Genomic DNA, 21,711 nt, shown 5'->3' with positions numbered 1-21,711 from the left:
TAATCTATGGTTCTTGCTCGATTTGAGTTGAGTCGACTATACCTACCTCTCTCCCTATCGCTGCCATTTTGTTTGTATGGTTTTTTTATAATGTTGGATACACTGCCAAAAATAGCGACGCCATGATATTTTTTGTTCGTTCGTTTTCGTTTGATTGATTAAGATCTTGTTTGTGAATTTGTGATTTAATTAATGTTATAGTAAAAATTATTTTTATGTACTTAATCATTATGTGTTGTGCTATTTTATGGAAGTGAGATTCTGTAATATTTCAGTATATTTCTGAGTATGTTTTGGACATTAATTTTCGAACCTTGAAGGAAGACTTGACAACAGTGAGTAAAAGCATTTTTTTTATAACTTTAGCATTATTGATAATTTATGTAGATAAATTTACAATGTTATGTATGTTATTTGTGTAAAAGTTGATAACAGGCTGATAGCATCGTCACATATCGTATATCAGAACTCGATCAAAACAACATAACCTTGTTTCACAAAGTGGCGGGAAATGACTAGTGTCGCCGCGAACGTAGATCTCGCGAATACAATAAATTTTGATGAGATTTTTCAAAATTGTGAATATTTCGAAAACGACTTAACCGATTTTGATACCCCACGAACTTAAAAATCTATTGACCGTTTAAATTTCATCAAAATCAGACCAACGGTTAGAAAGTTATTACGTCACAAACAAACAAACATACATACAAAAAATGTATTTTTGCCTCGAGTAAAAAGTAAGAAAAAAATTTTTAAAATAACTTCGAAATGGCGTTCGTAAAAATAAAAATACCTATTGTGAACTAAAAAGAGGTCGCCTTCCAGCGGGATTCGAACTCTAGACGCTCAAGTCAATCAGTCATTACATTATCTCTTTGTAAACGAACTGGACATCTTTTGACAACGCTGATGAAAATATCCGTCTATTATGTCTTATGTGTATGTCATAATAGAAAATGAAATTCCTTTGTTATTTCGTTGTAACTACAAACACAAAATAGTCGTAAGAGCCATCAATTCCAAAGGCGCTTAGGCCATTTGTGCCAACTCCGTCATTTTCAAAAAAATTCTAAAAGTGCATAAGTTTTTCGAACCTGCTCCGAAAAATTCACGGGAATCGGTTTAGAGATGCGACCTCTAGAGGAGAACACACAGCCATACTAAAGCACTTTTGGCCAAGCTGAAACGGAGACCTCACTCGCTTTGCTCGCTCAGTCAATAATATTTTTTGGTATCTTGTGAGTTAACTAGAATCTGTAGAATGATGCAATATGTTGAACCAAGTTGTTACACACGAAATAAATCCGGTAGGAATATCATAGAATGGATGTAGTTAGCATTAGTTTGGTCTTGTCTTTTCCCCTTGTTTTTTTACTGCAAAATGTTTATAGGTATATGCATATGAATATTTTAGAATTGTTTAAATATAGCACATTAAATTCTACATAATTCTTCATTGAGCAAACAGCAAATTTTTATCTATTATTTTTTAAAAATAATTTTATCTCATCAGCAATGTCAGGCGGCCAGCTAGTGGTGCTGGACCGTCTGGGGCGCGACGTGAAGCGCTACCCGCTGCCAGAGGGACTCGCGACGCTGGGCAGCGACCCCGCATGCGACATCCGTATCATGCTGCCTACTGTCAGCCCACATCATGCCACAGTTGTGGTTCATGCTAATCAGGTAGGCTACCTACCTTGAAAAATAATTGAAAGTTATTGTTTTTGTATCATTTTATCACAGATAGGTTATTCATTTCTACACCAAAAAATAAATTGCTACATAAGTAATTCTTTAACAGTTTTGTGAACAATGTTAGAGGCAAACTCAGTTTAGTTAACTACTTAGTGTGAAATAAAATAAATAAATAACCTCTACAAAAGCTTGATATTTTATAAGTTGAGCTTTTTACATGAAGATATCTTTACAGACGGTAGTCCGTAATGTGAGTACCGGCGAGACGTTGGTGAACGGCAGTGCGGTGAGCGTGGCTGCGCTGAGACACGGCGACACCATCGGCATCGGCGGCCGCGCGCTGCGCTGGGACTACAGCGACCCGCACGCTGACAGGCCCCTCGCACCGCAGCCTGGTGGGTTGGCCTATGTTACACACCAACCTGTTACTAGTTGTGACATAGATGCGTATTGGGCATACTCAGTATAGTTTCAGATTACCCTTAAGAAATTTGGTTTAAATTTGTGCTGTTTTTGAGTTTTGAGAAGAAAGATCTATAAAATCTTGGTTATGATTTAACTCAGTTTTTTGTTATCGTTGACCATTTTACTCGCTCTTAGGCCTGACATTGTTCAAATGAGTTTTTTTAGTATTTTTTTAAGCAGCGGTCGTTCCGAAACGAAATTTCGTAGATTCAATGTGGAATATGACACGAAAAGTGCTACATGAGTCGCGAATGAGAGTTAGTAACAGTGTCCGTCCGCAGCCCTGTGGCTGCCGGAGCGCACGCGCACGCGCACGCGCAGCCCGCGCCGACGCAGCGCCGCGTGCGCGCGACGCAACCTCGCGCATGCGCGCGTGTCCGCGCCCGCGACTGCGCCCGCGCGACAGGTGGCCGTCGTGCAGCCGCAGCGACGCCCCGAACACGGTCTGACACTCTCTACTATCTCTCTCTACTCCACGACCTATACAGAAAGAAACATTGAATTGCCTCCACATTCCTACTACTTATATCCATACATCTATACTAAAATTTTAAATACGAAAGTCTGTCTGTAGTTAAATCGCTGGACTGATTTTGTTGAAATTTAAAACGCATGTCGTTAAAAACCCTGTTCAAATATAGACTACTTTTTTGTTGAAAAATCTACCTCCCTAAATGACTAATGAAGTATTAAGGTTTGTATAAAAATCATGTTACTACTTAATTATCACACAAGAAATTAGTAATCTGATATAGGCACATTAATTACAAAAAATATAACTATGCTGTCAGAAATGACTAATCGATATTAAGAATTACGAGTTATTATTACCAGGTCAAGCAACACCAGTCCGACAGAATGCATCCAACAAACGTTCCCGGTCTTCCAACAATGACAGCGAGCTGGACTCGTCTGTGAGTAGTGAACCTGAGTCCATTCGCAAGTCCGGAGGGAGACCTAGCCAGAGGAATGCTAGTTTACAGGTAATTCACACTAACTCCACCATTTTATAACACCACATTTTATCAATTTCTGTTAATTCTTAGTACAAAAGAAGAAATATTATGATAAATAAAGAAGACACTAGATAGCTTTCCATTACACAATGGATTCACAGTTGACTAAACCAAAGACGGTGGCCTAATTAGTGTGTTCTTTTACTTTAGTTAGGAAGTATCCTGTAATAATTCCAATATTGGTTTAAATCACACTTTAAGATTTTTTATAACAAAATTTAGCTATAAGAATTGTGAAGATAGTTACATGTTACGACTCATGAGAAAAAAATTACTACTTACTACTTTGCGTCAAAAAATACTTGCAGTGTAGTGTCCTGTTCGCATAGTATCCTCATTGCTGAGGGTCGTGACCTTTATGGGACTCCTTATGCACTACGTTTTGTATCATTCGGATCTATATTCTGTCGGTCGAATGGCGTCGACTTTGATTTTCAGTGTCGAGCGAATCAGGTCGGATCATGGGACGACGTCCTCTGGATTCTGGATTTCATCCCATGTATTTTTCCCCAGAGAGTTTCCGGAGATTTTCTGGAAAGTCAAGGAATGAAAACTATCGAATGAATGTTTATTTTCGTTTAAAGACATTAAATAAAACATATCGAAAATTTCAAATCAATAGTAGTGCTGTTTTAGTTTTTTTCTTTTGGAAGTCGGAATAGATGGTCGCGGCAATCGTTTTGAACATGAGTGAATCAGTATAGTCACAATGAACAATAACAACAGCTAGCCCCGGAGCAGCCGCGGCCGAGCGCCACCAAGGCCATTCTGTGGATCGAGTCCCGCAAGCGACCGCGCAAGCTGCCCGCGCCCGCCCTCGTCGGTCAGTATCTACCAATCAATTAACATTATACTAGTTTTTATTTGGTTTCTCCTGTCCCAATGTTTGTCAAATTTCAATATTTAAAGCGTTCTATTTTATTCTGTTCCACCCTATTCTCAACCTTGTTCTATTATTGGATACTAACAAGCTAGTTCGTCATTAGTAATATTTGTGTCGTATCCCCGCAGACCACACGAAGCAAGCCGCCATCTTGCTGATGACGCGGCACACGCCCAAGAAGTGCGCGAGTCCGGGTCAGCCCACTCTCGTCGTCAAGAAGCGCACGCCTCGTGTGTCACCCGCTACCGTAATTGTTGCAATATTGAATACTTCATTTTAAGTCATATTGCATTGTAAGGCAGCCAAGGGAATCATAGCCTAAGTAGCTGTAATAATAACATTTCTAAGGATGGTTGACGTCAGGCAGGCGGCCGGTTGTAAAACCAAATTTTAAGACTATTATCTACTCTGACCCATCGCTTCGTGGCGTCACAGCGCCGAACGCAGCCAGGAACACACAAAGATTAGAGATAAATAATACTTAATTTTCAGCAATATGTTCTTCCAATCCATACTATTATTTTACATGTTTTTTCCTATTTTCTATTTGTTGTGGAGATGGAGAGCTGAAGTGTGACAGGCTACTTATGATGTTTAATCAAAAAGTGGTGAAACAGACCTTAAGCCTCAACATTTATTTTTAATCCAGACGCCGCGGCCGCTGTCTCGCACTTCGACTGTGACGTCACAATCCACCCCGGCCACGTCGCTGACATCACTCTCCAATTCGGGAAGAAGATCCAGGGGAAGACCGTCTCGTGCGCAGAATGTCACCAATGACGTGAGTTTCAATTTATCAAGGAGATATTTTATCTCTGCTTTTCGCTCTTGTTTTGTTCGATCACGTGGCGAACATCAATACATATAATAAAACAGTAGAAAAAGAATCCTGTACATTGAATATATTTACATAAAAACGAAATTAGGAGATAGAGTCATAGTAACAGAGAAAGAATATGAAAAAAAAACTATTTGTATGTCTGTTTGTACACGCTAATCTTCGGAACTACTGGACGGATTTGAATGAAACTTTTTTGTTATATAGCTATTAAGCCTGGGCAATGATGGTATATCTAAAATATAGCAAATATAGAAATTACGCCATAACAAAAGTTGTTTAGCCTGATGAGCATTTTCTGTTAAGATATAAAAATCGAAGATCTGGAACACCGGATGGAAAATAATGATGGTACAGCTAAACTATAGGAAATCCTTACCAAAAATTGTTCGGCCACGTAAACGAAGTAGCGGGCATCACCTAGTTTCTAGTCTGATGTGATGTAATTTTTTATTTTATTACATAAAAACATAAGATTTCAATATTACTCAAGATATCATTGTTTCAGGTGGCGCTAGTAGAACTGAGCGATTGTAATCTCTCTCAGTCCTCCGACAACACATACTACTCCCCCGCCCTCTCCTCCCGCTCCTCCCAACGCTCCTCCCAGCGCTCCCCGCTTTTACCTTCCCCCAAAAAATCCGCGCTCAAAGACCCAAAGAAATCAGCTCGCAAGACAGAGTCCATCAAATTTGACCTCAGCAATCTCGAGAGCGAGCAATCTCAAGACGTGTTCTTACTCAGTGACGTCACAAAAAACAGCCAATCAGACACAGACGTTACTCTACACTACGACTCTAGTGTAAACTCCCCATCGCCGTCCCCAAGAAAATCCATTCATTCTCGAAGCAGCAAAATACTCGAAAGAACATTGGGCACTTCCATATCTGAACCTCAAACTTCCATTCGGACGTTGACCCCTGAGACATCAAAGCCGAGAAAATCGTCAAGAGTGAGCGAGATCGTCCAAAAGGCTTTGGAATCTCCTGGGAATTCCCGCTATTCCCAAAGAACGACAAAATCTCTATCAGACGACAGTTACAACACAATCGCATCTGCGTACAAAACTCGCACATTGAGTCCGCAATCGCTTCAGAATAACATTGAATCTTATTCCATAGTCGATTTAGTATCAGTCGATTCGAATCAATCGGGAAGTTCCGTGTACAACTCTATGAGGTCAACGAAAAGCACTGACACATTTGGCACGCCACAGAACAGTACTGGGAGAAAAACTAGATCCACTATAGATCCATCATTGCTCACTTCCAGTACTCCTTACATCGCTAAGAAAACAAGGGGTTCGAAAAGATCTCTGTCCAGCCCTAATATATCCACTAATAACTCTAAAAACACTTCTCAAGTATCACGTGGCTCTTCTAGAAGATCTAAATCTTTGTCTACACCAGAAAATACTCAGAGACATATATCGGTTAATAGTACGAGAGTATCCCGCGCTTCGCGCAGTCGCTCGAGAATAAATGATAGTGATTTACTGCTTATTTCAACCGTTTCTGACGACGATTCCCCGAAATCTTCTAAACGAGCTAGCAGGGCTACAAAATCTACTTCGATTTCGAAATCTCCTATAATAAGTCCAAAGACTATAAGCGTATCTATGAGGAAATCTCCATCGAGTGACTCAAGTCCGAAGTCGAACAATTCTGGCGGGTCCAAGTCTACTAAATCGCCTATTACAAGCCCCAAGTCTAATGTAAGCCTAGAAACACGCAAGACTAAGTCTGTAAGCCCTAAATCACCGATACTAAGCCCTAAGACTAATATAAGTGTAACTCGCAAGACTAAATCTATGGGTTCGAGGTCGCCTGTACCAAGCCAAAAGTCAAAGACTTCGAATCGTAGGACCAGATCCTTAGGGAGTCCAAATTCACCTATATTAAGTCCGAAGTCGACTTCTGCTAATAGGACTCGCAAGACCAAATCTCAAAGCTTCAAGTCTCCTACAATAAGCCCCAAAGCTAGCACAAGTGTCCGTCCAACTCGTAGTAAATTATCTATTAGTCCCACAAATGATGGATTTAGTACCCCTGAGAATAGACACAGCCCAGTGGAAGTTGGTACTCCAGTTTTGAGTATACAGAGTCTTCTAAATTCTAGCCAGAGTTCATTGACCTCGCTAAGGTCAACGAAAAAAGGAAAAGCGTTGCTGAAAAGAAAGACGATTGGAGGAATACTTCCGAAGTCTAAGAAAGGTCGCGTGTCGCTCAAATCTAAATCTTTTAACTTTGGCGCGAGAAAAACTGCTTCGAGATTGAGCAGAGAATCCGATGAGACTGTGGAAAGCGCGCCACCGCCAGAAGAGGACATTGTCACGCCGAAAAGTGGCGTGAAGTTAGTGCAAGAAGCGGTTAAAAATAAACACTCAACGGCTAAGAAACCGCAGTCGAAACGATCCATAATTGACGATTTGAACGAATCTGATATTGTCAAACAGCTATTCAACAGTCCAGTGAAGCGAAAATTGTCACAAAGCATGACAGAATTCTCGCGCAAGCAATTATTTGATGATGATGACATGGTGTCAGTTAAGAGGCCGACGAGAAACACAGTCGCGTTAGGACGGACGCCTGACAACTCTATATTGAATGAAAGTGATTCTTATACGCCTGAAGTGTTCGTCAGTCCTCTGGGAACTCCCAATAACAGTCCCAATTTGACAGGCATCAAAAGATTATTCAGAAAAGACACTCCAGAAAATGATTTGCGTAACGTCAAAGGCGTTAAAGGGTTGTTAAGAACACCGCGCGCGCGACGCTCTGTTAAGAATGATTTGACTCGCGTGTCCGGGGTAAAAAATGTATTCGCGAGGTCTCCGAAGAATCGACTGAGTGATGTCAGAGTTAAAGAAGTATTTGTGGCGTCGCCTAAGAATGATTTGCGGCGGGTGACTGGAGTGAAGTCCCTGTTTCAATCGCAGAAGAAGAGGAAATCTCTTAAAAATGATCTGAGAGATGTTAGAGGCGTGAAACAGCTATTCGTACCGAGCAGTCCCGTGAATGATCTGCGTAATGTATCGGGCGTTAAAAAGCTTTTACGAAAGAATTCGCCGCGAAATGACTTGAGCGATGTGCGGGGCGTGAAGAAAATGTTCAGACAAGAGAAACAGCGAGAAAATGCGGCTGATGTCAGCGGAATCGAGGAGTTATTCAACGAATCCAATCATTCTTATAGGGACAGCGAAGTCCTATTCGATCGGCTAATCGGCAAGCCGTCCATCAAAGCAGTATATTCTAGAACTTTCACTAAAAAGAACGCGAAGCCACGTAAAATTCGTCGGCGCTCCTTACACGTTTCCATAGATGAGATAATAGCAAAACCAGAAGAATGGATTCAAAAAGAGTTGGAGAAACGTATCCAGAAAAAAAATCGCGAATTGTTGAAATTGGCCACAGACACTGTGGAAGGGCATGCTCCTATTCGTACTTCTCGCGTTCGGAACAGCACTATAGCAGATAATCCAAGGAAAAGGTCCACCGCTGAGAATTATAGTGCGCATACTTTGCCTATAAAAAAGCGTTCGTTGGTGGATTCAAGGGAAAATTCTCGAGTTTCTCGTGGTTCAAATGCGGCAAGCACTAGTGGCATAAACTCTGGAAGATTGTTGCCGATAAAGAAACGTGCGTTGGTTCATTCTACACCGGTGAAGGGGAAGGCTACAGTCGTGATGGCGGAGTTAGGCAGAGTATCGCCCATAGCTCTGGATAATTCACAAGGGTTAGTATGCTACACTGTTTCCTTACATCTTTTCTTCGTTGTTCAATTTGTTTTAGTGTTAACTTATTGCATAAATAAATGCATATCGTTTTAAAAATTACCCTTTACAATCCAGCGACGTGTCGCATCTTATCTTCATTAGAAATTGTACACACAATAATCATATTTCTCATCTATTTTAGGTTCACGACAACAGTAGTCGAAGCACCAATATTACAAACATCAAGACGTAGTACAAAGGCGAAGGCAGATACACCGCAAGTGAAAATAGTTGTTACGTCACCCAAAAAGACACGCGGCAAGGTGTCTGCTCTGGTATCACCGAAAAAAGCACAAGTTTCACCAAAGAAAACAATAATTATATCACCAAAGCACACAAGAGCTACTCGCAACAAAAACGACTTTGCATCGAAGAAACGTGCGACTTTAGTCATCACTAAAAAGAGCCCAGTTCTGAGCCCAAAACCTAACAAAGACCAAGTGAAATCCCCAAGTCCTAAGAAAGAAGAAAGAAGGACCACTCGTAGAAAAAAACTTGCTGAAATAGAGTCGGTGGCTGATGTTGAAAAACCCAAGTCACCAAAAAGGACGAGAGGGAAGAAAGTCAGTTTAGTCGTGAGCAAACCTTCGCCGAAAATGAAGCCGGCAGCCAAAGCTAAAGTTTCTACTACAAAAACCGCCGAGGAAATCCCGGTAAAACAAAGACGTTCAAGAAAAACTACGGCTCCTACTGAATCTGTTGAGCAAAAGACTGAATCACCTAAAGAATCTATTCGCGCGACTAGAAATCGTAAGACTGCTGAAGTCGCAGTAGAAAAGACTAAAGTACCAAAGACAAGTAAAAAACAGGAAAGTGTTAAAGACAAACCAGTCAAAACTAGAGGTAAAAAGGCTGAAGTCAATGCTGAAATTAAGAAGACAGGCGCAAGACTCACACGCGGCAAAAAGAGCGATACGGTTGAAGAGGAAACTGAAGCGCCAAAACGGGGAAAGAAAACAGAAAAAGTTGTTGAAGAAAAGGTTACACCGCAAAGAAGGGGTAAACAAGTAGAAGATGTGAAACCGGTAGCACAAAAGAGGGGTAAAAAAGCTGAAGTTGTAGAACAAAAATCTGTTGCTACTAGGAGGGGGCGAAATACAAAAACTGATGAAAATATAGTGTCGCCAAAAAGGGGCCGAAATACTCAAGAATCTCAGTCCAAACCTACAAGAAAGGGACGAAATACTAAGACGGAGGATGAAGAATCTCCAAAAAGGGGTCGAAAAACCGAAGATAAGGAACAGAAACCTGCGCAAACTAGGGGAAGGAAAATTGAAACAGCACAAAAAGAAAAAGTTGCACAAAAGAGAGGACAAAAGGCGGACAAGAGTGAAGTACAAGTGAGTAATACGAGCGTCTCGCCGAGAGGAAAGAGGGGGAAAGCGAGTGAACCGGCGCAGGAGAAGAAAACTAGGGGGAGGAAAGCTGAGCCCGAGGTCGAGGTAATTTACACATATTTATTTCTTAAAGATTATGTACTGATAGTTACACTGGCGTTAGATTTTATATTTAGTTGTACTTTCCATGACTTACGACTACCACCATCTAGCGGCAGTAATACAACTTAGACATTTTTGAAAATTGACGTAATAAATTACGTCAATTTTCAAAATTATGAGTAAGTTATAAACTATTAGCATTTCGGTACGACTACTGCTGAGTAGAAACGCTTAAAGAAACCATCTCATTTAACAATATTGATCTCTATAACATGTTATATGTACTATTTTCCGATCACTCAATCAATTCGGGCTTACAAGAAAATAAATAAATTAAAAGACTTGTTTTTTATAGTCAAGACCAACTCGCGGCGCTAGCAAAGCAGAAGTGAAGAGGAAAAGGAAGTCTACGTCCGAGGAAGAAGTTCCCAGTAAAGTGAGGAAGACGAGGAACGGTGACGTGGCTGCCGCTAAGGAAACGAAGAACCAGAAGGGCAGGACGTCAGCTAGCGGGAAGCAGGTAACTTTGTCAAAAAGTCTACACATGTAGCAGTGTAAAGAAGTTAATTTTCTTACGAGTTCTAATAAGTAAACAATCTTCACAGTACATTGTTGAATTTTGATGAAAATAAACCAAATATTATTCAAACTTATTTATTACCACCACGAAATAAATAAAAATTAAAACGTGAAGAAGAGAATAAAGCCACCTGAAATCACACACACCATACTCATTGGGAGCTAAATCGAGGGCTGTGACTTTTGTGAATAATTAATACAGATCAGAGATCACACATCTTTCATATTTACGAAGTATGAATTAATCTCAATAAACTAATTGTTTTAAAACGTATGTTGCAGTCCGCGAGTGCAGCAGCCGCGCCCGCTTCTCGCAAGAGGAAGACGGCTGCAGTGAGCCCGGTCAAGGGTGAGTTTATTGTTCGCTTTGCTTCGGTCGAGTTTCGAGGTTTTGATCTGTGTATCACGTCTTCGTGCTTTAGGAGGTGACGGAACCTACAGGTGTAAAACTCGAAGGCCAAGTTTAGATGTTGGGCTTATTGAATGAATTGAGAATAAATTATAGAATACATCTGGGAGAGATCCCTCCATGGGATAAGTCTGTCGTTGCTAGCGTTTTTCTGTCTCTTGTTTTCTTATGCAATAATTTCAAACAATCAACTATAAAGAAGGCCAGTGCCAGTATGCAGGATTTATCTTGTATACCGTATATAAAACAACAGTACTGAAGTAATGTTTGGTAATGTTGGTAATGTCCCACAGAGCTGGGCAAGCGAGCGCGGCCAATCTACGGTAATGCACGACGACACGTCCTTAGACATATTTCCATAAGTTCAGAAATTGACTGTGGTTTCTTTATTTTTGAAAATGACAACCTCTAAGTAACGGCGAAATAAATTTAATTAATTTATAGGTTCTATCTGCTCTGCCACGTCTCTCTGTCGTTCGCGATACACTCAAAAACTACTGCTCCAATTTTCATGCGATTTTCACCAATATATAGTGTGATTCCTGAAGAAGGGTTAGGTGTATAATATTTTTACCCGAGCGAAACATGGCCAGCCTGCTAGTTTCCTTATGAATTATGAAGATATTGTTTTATTGCATAAAAAACAGACAAAATTCAGAAACAATGATAGCAATTGAATATTTGTTCTTTAACATTATGAATGTGTTTCCTAACGTACCTAATTTATGATCAGTATATCAGATAGTAAATTATTCAGATAAAAATATCCTACATATATCTGATAAATAGTAATTTTCAGAAACGAAGAGAAACGCACGAGGCAAGAGGTAAAAGGTGCCGAGGCGCGCTTGGTTCAGTACAAAGTACAAATTATTTTATAAGGTGCGTAGAAAATTTTGAAGCTGCTAAGGCGAATGTTAATAAATCTCATATTATAAATAAGAAAGTAAGTTTGTTTGTTACCTCTTTACGCTGTATCTGTTCAAACAATCTTCTTGAAATTTCCATAAAGCACATATCATTCCGAGAAGGCAAGCAAGTAGATAAATAAAAGACGGTTCACTTATATATACATATTCAATTAGTATAGTTTGTCTGTGGGATATAAATTAATATACTACCTAAATAAAACAAAAAAATACGCTTCGAATTTCAACATCCGCCATTTTGTTTTCAGGTGCATAAAGGCGCTATCGAGATTGATAATAAATTCATACTACTGGTAGAGACAATAGGCTACTTGACAAGGTCTTAAACACAAAATCATGTTAAAATAGATACATGTTTGAAAATAAAGGTTTGAATTCTTTGTATAAAGATTTAAAGTTTAGAACATTATAAAAATATGTAATTATTATCCTTTGGCATTTATGGAATGTAGTGACGAACAAAGTTCTTGCTACAAGCCTGTCGTTGGCTACTATTTTCATGTTTCATTTATTATATTTGCTATTACAGAAATATTTACAAATCTTAGTCAAATAGCCTATAGTTCTCATTTTTTAGTTCCCAAATATCACGAATACACTGAAGTATTTTAGTACAATCGTTTTTAGATAGCTTTAGCTTGTGTTCCATTTTAGTTCTTATTATTATCATGATTTAATTAATTTTTTTCTTGCGCTTAGTTGCAGAAACTCGTTCGTAGTGTCAAAACTAATTATGTTGCATTCATTACAAATACAGTTTATGCAACTCAGCGCTTTTTTGTTTTAAGTATTGGAATGTATTACTTATCAAATATAAGTTGGCATTCAAAATGTTCTCTCTCCTACATAGACAAGTCTTGATATCGGATTTCTGTATGAAATAAACATGGATGACTTTGCATTGCATCAAAATTTTAGATTTTGATGTGTTTAGGACCTAATAACATTATAACTGTACTTGTACACTACATTCGAAGTTAGATATTTTTGAATCTTCTTTATTGATTTCATTTTCTTCATGCCAACTTATATTTGACGCGTAAGCATTAGTTTATCAGTACAAAAGTAACTTTATGAAGTACTTTAAAGCATAAAGCAATGTTTATAAAAATGGAATTTAACAATTCATATTTTATAACAGATTTTTCTTAAGCTTCGCAATAAACTTGTCTTACTACAAAACGATGTCTAAGTGTTTAGCTTAACATTTGCTAAAATGATTACCCTCCCATATTAAGATGTGCTTCATGGTGCTTGAATGGCATTTTCTAGTTGTCAGTAACTTATAATTTTGCGTGGGTGAAGGGCTCCCGGAGTGTTTATTGTTTTGTAATAAGATAACTTTTATGGATATATTTTCCAAAATTTTTAATATACCCAATTTTAATGTAACTTATCTATGGTTCATCGTGCAATAAGAGACAATCATGTGATGATTTCTCCAATGATGAACAGACTCATATCTTAGAACAATTACGATATCATGATATTGAAATATTTTTGCATTAATTGACTTGTTTAGTCTTATTACTTAGCAAATGTATGACGCTTATTGGTGTATAATATCATAACAGAGGCTCTTAAAAATATTTTAATATTGAGATGGTCTTGGAATAATAACATCAGGCGAAGGGCAATATGTTTCTTTATGATTCATTCATTTTCAGTTTTTTGAGGTTATTATTCCATGACTTCGTCACTGTGCGCCCAAATTTGCCAATTCGTGTATTAGTTATTGGATCTGTGACCAATTGCCAAGCAAAATGGATAGATTTCGCAAGTCTGCGAAGACGATTAAATATATTTGATAGTCACACACAGAAACTACTATCTTATTGGGCAGTTGGTATAAAATCGTACACAATTTCATTATATTAAGCATGTTGTGTTTCAATCGCTTATTAATTATAACACGAATGTCTCACAAGTCTCGGGTATTTGAGTGCGTGGCCGTCGTGGTTTATATTTTTTAATTATTCTTACAATTTATTATTTTGTAATTCTGTCTGACGTTTCCTATGTTTATTATAATAATGTATAGAGTACATATTATGTTTTACCTTGTGGTGCAAATAGCACAAGTATTGCGATGATATATTTTAGTGAATGGGAACAAAAGACAAATAATGTTGTTGCAACAATTTTAACGTATTTTAGATATAAATATTGACAGGCATCAAATGAATGAATATAGATAAGGTTTGAATTCGCTATTTTGATTATATGATTAGTTTTAATTTTTTAAATAAATATGTGATAGAATTTCAGTTATTTCATTTTGATCCTATATTTAATAGACCAACCTACATTTTATTCTCGTTGAAATCCCTCAGAAATACTAATAGAGGCCGTAACGTGAGGTTGCAAAACGCAGTGAGAGCCAGTCAGCCAATCACAAGGCGGTATTGCGACGCGACGACAACACACTTCTATGTGTTAATTCTATGTATTAGTAAAATAATGAGCGTGAAAGATACGACGGGGGTATGTAGATTTATGTCTAGTATCTCATCTAACAGTAGACAAAGAATGCTATGGACCCCGTTATATCTTCCATTTCGCACATACAAGAAAGAGATGTACAAACACAAGAAGCCAGACAGAAAGTTGTTTGGAAATCTTATCTCATTTGGTTACACTCGTCCGCCGTTTATATAGCTCTCTTCGTCTTAGTCATCGACGGTCGACAATAACGTCATTGAGCCGCGGGTTGTTTGGCCTTGACCGGAGCGGAGACTCTGAAGATGGTGGGCAGCAGCTGCGCCAGCTGCGCGAACACCTGCGGCTGCGTGTTGGGGGGCGCCGCCACCTGCACATTATGGCCGGTTACCGACACTTGGCCGATATCAAGATGATGATGATGGATGGAATCAATCATTGTCGTATATCGCTTGTGGATGGAAGCCGTTGTGATTACCTGCAGCGTGGCGGGTCTAGCGCCGGCTGATTACCTGCAGCGTGGCGGGTCTAGCGCCGGCTGATTACCTGCAGCGTGGCGGGTCTAGCGCCGGCTGATTACCTGCAGCGTGGCGGGTCTAGCGCCGGCTGATTACCTGCAGCGTGGCGGGTCTAGCGCCGGCTGATTACCTGCAGCGTGGCGGGTCTAGCGCCGCCTGATTACCTGCAGCGTGGCGGGTCTAGCGCCGCCTGATTACCTGCAGCGTGGCGGGTCTAGCGCCGCCTGATTACCTGCAGCGTGGCGGGTCTAGCGCCGCCTGATTACCTGCAGCGTGGCGGGTCTAGCGCCGCCTGATTACCTGCAGCGTGGCGGGTCTAGCGCCGCCTGATTACCTGCAGCGTGGCGGGTCTAGCGCCGCCTGATTACCTGCAGCGTGGCGGGTCTAGCGCCGCCTGATTACCTGCAGCGTGGCGGGTCTAGCGCCGCCTGATTACCTGCAGCGTGGCGGGTCTAGCGCCGCCTGATTACCTGCAGCGTGGCGGGTCTAGCGCCGCCTGATTACCTGCAGCGTGGCGGGTCTAGCGCCGCCTGATTACCTGCAGCGTGGCGGGTCTAGCGCCGCCTGATTACCTGCAGCGTGGCGGGTCTAGCGCCGCCTGATTACCTGCAGCGTGGCGGGTCTAGCGCCGCCTGATTACCTGCAGCGTGGCGGGTCTAGCGCCGCCTGATTACCTGCAGCGTGGCGGGTCTAGCGCCGCCTGATTACCTGCAGCGTGGCGGGTCTAGCGCCGCCTGATTACCTGCAGCGTGGCGGGTCTAGCGCCGCCTGATTACCTGCAGCGTGGCGGGTCTAGCGCCGCCTGATTACCTGCAGCGTGGCGGGTCTAGCGCCGCCTGATTACCTGCAGCGTGGCGGGTCTAGCGCCGCCTGATTACCTGCAGCGTGGCGGGTCTAGCGCCGCCTGATTACCTGCAGCGTGGCGGGTCTAGCGCCGCCTGATTACCTGCAGCGTGGCGGGTCTAGCGCCGCCTGATTACCTGCAGCGTGGCGGGTCTAGCGCCGCCCCACCCGAAGGCCTCGAGCACGAACCCCTTCACGCACTTCAGCACGAGCTCCGCGCGTCGCGCGCACCACGCCGCTGTGGTTTCCTGGGAAATTGTGTTTGTATACCTTTTATATCCTTTGTTTCTATCCGATTCTGCGTTAAATCAAATCATGTCGTAAATCATATAATTTGGTGTTGAAGAAAAAGCGTGTATTTATTAAATATCTAGAATATATGCGTTACACACATTTCAACACAATTATTTATGGACATAAATAAATGAAATTAAACTCTGTATGTCCACTAAGGGACACATAACCTTGTCCGTCCTGACATCAATAGTATTCCCAAGGAAGTCAGGCGGACGGTAATTAATGTTTTCGCCGACCGCAGATTTCGCGGCTTCGCAGCCCCGGATGCCTAGAAAACTCGGCTACAAATACAATAACTGACCTCCGACAGGTCGTGCCTGAGCAGCAGCGGCAGGGAGATGGTGGTGACGTCGTGTGCGCAGGCCGCCTTCAGGATGTTGCGCAGCCCCAGGATCACCGCGTGCCGGGACGAGATGTCGCCCGCCAGCGCTGACAGAATACACATATTCATTTATTTTCAATGCAATAATGTTGAGTACTCGACTTTGTAAACAATAAAATGTATAAAAGTATCTAAATATTCAAGTGACACTTTAATTCATCAGTTTTATCAATTACTCAATTCTTTGTTCTGATTAAAGATTATTAGGCACGCTTTTTGACTTTGGTGTTTCGATTCCTCAGGATCGACGGGTTAAGCGACTTGAATAAAATCTGACACCATTGTGTGTCAATTCATTGCTAAATGACTCGATAAGAAAAAAAGAAAGACGTGTTTCATTTATTTTGACGACCTCGGTGGCGCAGTGGTAAGGTTCTAGCGACTGAACCGAGAGGTCCCGGGTTCGATCCCCGGTCGGGTCATGATGGAAAAATGATCTTTTTCTGATTGGCCCGGGTCTTGGATGTTAATCTATATATGTATTTGTTATAAAATATAGTATCGTTGAGTTAGTATCCCATAACACAAGTCTCGAACTTACTTTGGGGCTAGCTCAATCTGTGTGATTTGTCCTAATATATTTATATTTATTTTGTGAAAACTCTGACGTCGCCGCTGGCGGCTGTCAAATAGTTTTACAACAATTGTAAAATTACTTTATTATTTAATGTATGAAAAATTAAAAAAAAAATTAGTAATCAACAGTTGTGTTCCATAAATAATTTTAATATCATTCATAGTTTTAATATTTAGTGGGCTGAAGCCGAGGTATTACCGTCTTCATCAGCCACGAGGTGGAACACGACATGGACGTCTGCGAGGTTGCTGTGGCGCGTCACGAATACGTCGCCCGTCTGCAGCGCGTGCCGCGAGCGACGGGCGTCTTTCGAACGCTGCTCGTTGCGTTTTTCCGCCTGACGTGCAATGTAAAATAAAATTAACATTGAAAACGGGATTTTTTTTATATCTATATTTTATATCCATACTTATACTAGGTTGATACAATTAATGAATTTGAAGGTGGACTTAGTTTTAAGTAATTTTTTGACATCAATAATGTCTATTTATAACACATCGAGCAGATAGCGTTAAAAATTGTGCTTGTGCAAGGTAGATTTATCGAGCAATAAAAAAAATCAAAATTCAATTTGGGGTAGAGGAGGAGAATAAAAAAGCTGTTTAGGAAGTTATTTTATCTGTCAGATTACAATCTGAAAGTGATGAAAAAGGTCTTCGTTTTAACATAATATTACAGCTGAAAAAAAATGACTGACCGGCTCCTTAACCTTCTCGGCGATTTCCTTGAGCTGTAGATCGAGCGACGCGAAGTGGTGTTCGGGCGCGGCGGCGGCGGCGCGCTGCAGCGCGGCCGGCGGCCCCGCGCTCAGCAGCACGGCGCCCGACAGCTGCGACGAGTACAGCCCCAGCGAGGTCTGCAGGCGGCGCATGTCTTCTGCGGGGCTGCGGGGGCACGTCAGGATCAATCCTACACCTAAACCTTCCACACGAATCAAGTTATCTATTAGTCCAAACCGTACAAAAATCCGTCCGGTATGTAGTTTTTTAGTCGATCACGTACATACAGACAGACAAGAGGAGATTTTAATGTTACGTGTAAGGATCTTGCCCTTAAACAATCTTTCACTCCCGCACAGCATGGGTTTTTGAGTAGACGCTCCACAGTTTCCAACTTGTCGCTATTAAATTTTTACCTTACTGATGCAATGGATAAAGGAAATCAGGTTGATGTCGTTTAAACTGATTACAGCAAAGCGTTTGATAGAATTCAACATAAACTATTATTGCAAAAACTTCTTGATATCGCCATTAGTGGTGACCTTTAAGATGGTTCGCGTCTTATGTTGATAACCGCTCACAAGCTGTAGTAGTGAATAACTATATATCTAGCTGGGTTCCTATACCCAGCGGCGTACCCCAAGGTTCTCTTCTTGGCCCCTTGTTATTTGTAATCTTCATAAACGACATCGATCATCACCTTAAACACTCAAAAATCCTGTGTTTTGCAGATGATATGAAAATATTTACTACTGCATCATCATTAACTGATGTTGAGTCTTTACAGTCTGATCTTTTGAGACTACAAGAAAACTGCTCATTAAATCTTCTATACCTTAACCCATCAAAATGTAGTGTAGTCACTTTTAGTCGTAAACGTAAATCAATCATCTACGACTATCAATTATTAGGATAAAAACTTAAAGAGGGATTCGAGATTTGGGAGTGCTTCACGATTCTAAGCTAATATTCAATCAACATATTGACAGTATTGTAGCTAAAGCGTACCACGGTACGCTTTAGCTACAATTTATACGCTTTATGAAGCCCAATGCACGCATTGGGCTTCATAAAGCGTATAAATAATAATAAATAAATAATAAATCTCCAGAGAGTTTTCCGCAATTAAAACTCTTAAAATACTTTATTGCATATTTGTTCTGAGTAATCTGGAATATGCTTCCCAAATTTGGAGTCCCCAATATGAAACATATAAATCCCGAATTGAGGGCATACAGAAGAAATTTATTCGTTTTCTGTGTAATCGGACGGGAGATGTTTATGACAGTAGTATTTATAATGATCTTTGCATTAAGCAACACTTATTGCCTCTTGAAAAGCGACGTAAAATTGCTGAAATCGTCTATCTGCACAAAGTTATTATAGGCACTATTGATTGTCGATCTTGGGTCTTAACTCATTTAAAGTACCTACGAAAATGTACAGATCTACTGCGCTTATTCATTTTCCTGTTGTTTCCACAAAATACTGCAAAAATACCTACCCCTTGCGTGCGAGCAGTGCACTGCATTGGTGAGGGATCCTGACTTTGATAGAATAAACTCAAGCGCTGTATCCATTAGACGTCGATTATCTAATTCATTCTTTTTAAGATAATTATCGTTTTTTAAATTGCAAAATATATAAATGTAACCGCGGATCTTGGCTCTAATGCGGATATGGTGAAGTTTGTGCTAAATTTGTAGATGTTCAAAAACTGTTTACTTCCATTGCTTGCTTTTATTAGTGGGAACCTATAATTGGCTTTTCGATTTTTATTTTAAGCGACTAGTGCAAAGTTGTGTGTGAAGTTTTTATAATAAATAAATGAGTGACTTGTCGGGCTGCAGCCTGCAGAGGTCCAGCAGGTCCATGGCGACGATCCTGACGTTGTGCGTCTGCTTCAGCTGCGAGCCGAGGTGGATGGTGAAGCTCTCCTCCAGCCGCGGCGGCGGCGGCGGCGGCGGACGCGCGGCCGCGGCCGGCTGCAGCTGCCGCGCATCCAGCGGGCTCAGCGGGGAGTTGCTGCTGAGAATATACTTTTAGCATTCCTCATTTCATAGAATAATGATTTTTATTGCATTAAACAATATGATGGCATAATGGAAAGAAATGTATTGGTATACCCGGTGGTGTTGGAGTAGTGGTCGAGGCTGGCCATGAGCCAGGCGCGGTGTTGGCTGCGCTGCGTCTGCCGCAGCGCGTCGAGCTGCGAGCCCCAGCGGCCGCTCACCAGCGACTGCTCCTCGAAGTGCCGCGCCGCCAGCTCGTTGATGTCATCTTCTGTCACTGTGCTGTTCAGCAGACGCATATTCTCTTCCATTTCCGCTTGCTGTCTAGTTGGGCAAAGTATTTCACTAAGTAGAAATAAAGAAGCAGTGAAGGCCCAGTGCTGGCCTGTGATCAAAGGTTTCCAGATTCACATCCTACTATTCTCCCAGTTGATAGCAGAGAATCAAGACAATGGATCAACAATTGTTATACTATAGGCGGATAATGAGATAATTTTATTAATAACATTCGCAGGATAAATCTGCAGACATTTCAACTGCTGAAAATGTACTGTATGTGTTTTTCATTTTTAGGTATTTATGGCAACATTCAATGTGTTGAATGAGAGCAGCATCACCTCTCAGTAATCTTCTGGACATCCTCATCCATGTTCTTCAGCATGCTGGACACTGTCTTGGCGTATGAATTCTCCACTTGCAGTATGGTCTCCAGAGCAGGCGAGTGGACCAGTTTGTGATACGCTGCTGCAAATACCTGAAATTAAGATGCGTAATATGAACTCAATATTAACTGGAAATGTAAATCTTTATGTTTCTTGTAAGTGTTGGGTGTCAGAATTTATATAAATAGCATATGTTGATGAGTCAATGCATTTATTATAAAATAGATGAATGACATACATATACATCACTTATGGACATCAAAAATTTACTTAAAACTAAGTTGCAGATGAAGAAGAACTTATATTCTCATTAACAATAAATGAATTCCTAAGAATGAAAACACCTGTGTGTTTTCATTCTTAGGAATTCATGCATTTAAGAAGTTAAAGTGTTAAATGTTTTATAAAATAAGTACCTCTTCATCGGAGGTCCCCTTCTGTTCTGCAAACTCCATGACATTCTCCTTAAACATCCTCTCCCAGTTCTTGACAATCCCGTCCACATTCAGCTCACTATTCTTCAACTGGTTGATCAGTTTTGCATCTCTTTCATTGTGGAAGTTTTTTGTTTCTGATGTTACAAAATCTGCTAGTTTTTCATTTAAGTCTGAAATTTATACTTGAGTCATTCAAATTAGTGTTTTACCGAAACTATGAAAATGTTAGAGACTATAAATGCATAAATAAAACTAGTTTTGATTGTCTGCAAGTTTCAGCTGACTTTTTAAAGAAACTGGATTTTAATGTCGAAGTCGAACATTCGGACGCACACTAATTAGAATGTGATACTATTCTAGCTAATACAAGGCTAAATAATTAATGTAACAAGGGGGAGGTAATAAGCATTCCAACTTTTTATTAAAGGCACTTTTTATTAACTTTTTATTTCTAGTCACTCCTGAAGCAATTTACATAAATATAGAGATATTCGCATGTTCCAGAATGCTTTCAAACCCTAATTATGCCTTACCATCTTCCAAATATACAGGAATATGGAACATATTGATGACCCTCTGTACCAGCTCTCTTGTACAGCCGGCGTAAGGGATTTCTACAGGTATTTCCAGTTTGAACAGGATATCCTCGTTGCTACATGTTGGAAAGGAGTATTTAAAGTTTCTACTAGGATTCTGAGCGACTTCGGCGCTCATTTTTACGAGAAAATAACAATCAGAATCAGTCGAATAGTACTTTTTCACAAAGTTTACATTTACTAAGTAGGTAGGTAGTA

At 40.6% G+C, this 21,711-nt stretch overlaps 2 protein-coding genes across 3 annotated transcripts; one reads left to right on the top strand and one right to left on the bottom strand.

The window, feature by feature from the left end:
* Positions 1 to 92: 92 nt before the first annotated feature.
* Positions 93 to 13,896, top strand: LOC128680522 (serine/arginine repetitive matrix protein 2-like). Its single transcript, XM_064436789.1, has 14 exons — positions 93 to 335; positions 1,517 to 1,686; positions 1,934 to 2,093; positions 2,445 to 2,606; positions 2,998 to 3,146; positions 3,906 to 4,002; positions 4,191 to 4,309; positions 4,712 to 4,843; positions 5,409 to 8,635; positions 8,818 to 10,117; positions 10,470 to 10,634; positions 10,976 to 11,042; positions 11,902 to 11,984; positions 12,280 to 13,896. Exons 2-13 carry the CDS (start codon positions 1,519 to 1,521, stop codon positions 11,931 to 11,933), a joined length of 5,778 nt encoding a protein of 1,925 aa, XP_064292859.1. The 5' UTR covers positions 93 to 335; positions 1,517 to 1,518; the 3' UTR covers positions 11,934 to 11,984; positions 12,280 to 13,896.
* On the bottom strand, positions 12,161 to 21,711 carry LOC128680523 (uncharacterized protein). Of its 2 annotated transcripts, none has more exons than XM_053763736.2 (10): positions 21,451 to 21,711; positions 20,897 to 21,087; positions 20,436 to 20,572; positions 19,933 to 20,142; positions 19,643 to 19,834; positions 17,785 to 17,971; positions 17,286 to 17,424; positions 16,430 to 16,557; positions 15,969 to 16,079; positions 12,161 to 14,840 (listed from the first exon to the last, which is right to left on the bottom strand). In XM_053763736.2, the coding sequence occupies exons 1-10, from the start codon at positions 21,629 to 21,631 to the stop codon at positions 14,727 to 14,729; spliced, it is 1,590 nt and encodes a 529-aa protein (XP_053619711.1). In that variant the 5' UTR covers positions 21,632 to 21,711; the 3' UTR covers positions 12,161 to 14,726. The 2 variants fall into 2 exon arrangements, with proteins under 2 accessions (XP_053619711.1, XP_053619712.1); XM_053763737.2 differs by having other exon boundaries at positions 19,643 to 19,831.

The sequence above is a fragment of the Plodia interpunctella genome, chromosome 24, assembly GCF_027563975.2.
Source record: "Plodia interpunctella isolate USDA-ARS_2022_Savannah chromosome 24, ilPloInte3.2, whole genome shotgun sequence".
In the NCBI taxonomy this organism is placed as follows: Eukaryota; Metazoa; Arthropoda; class Insecta; order Lepidoptera; family Pyralidae; genus Plodia; species Plodia interpunctella.
Note: the sequence above shows the minus strand (reverse complement) of the source record. Positions and strands in the feature narration are given on the sequence as shown.

Coding starts and splice junctions, on each gene's coding strand:
- LOC128680522 (XM_064436789.1), top strand. CDS start 1,519: ATGTCAGGCGGCCAGCTAGTGGTGCTGGACCGTCTGGGGCGCGACGTG. Junction 1,687..1,933: donor TTGTGGTTCATGCTAATCAG/GTAGGCTACCTA, acceptor ATATCTTTACAG/ACGGTAGTCCGTAATGTGAG. Junction 4,844..5,408: donor CGCAGAATGTCACCAATGAC/GTGAGTTTCAAT, acceptor TCATTGTTTCAG/GTGGCGCTAGTAGAACTGAG.
- LOC128680523 (XM_053763736.2), bottom strand. CDS start 21,631: ATGAGCGCCGAAGTCGCTCAGAATCCTAGTAGAAACTTTAAATACTCC. Junction 17,972..19,642: donor TGCAGGCTGCAGCCCGACAA/GTCACTCATTTA, acceptor GTGCCCCCGCAG/CCCCGCAGAAGACATGCGCC. Junction 17,425..17,784: donor CCGAGAAGGTTAAGGAGCCG/GTCAGTCATTTT, acceptor ATTGCACGTCAG/GCGGAAAAACGCAACGAGCA.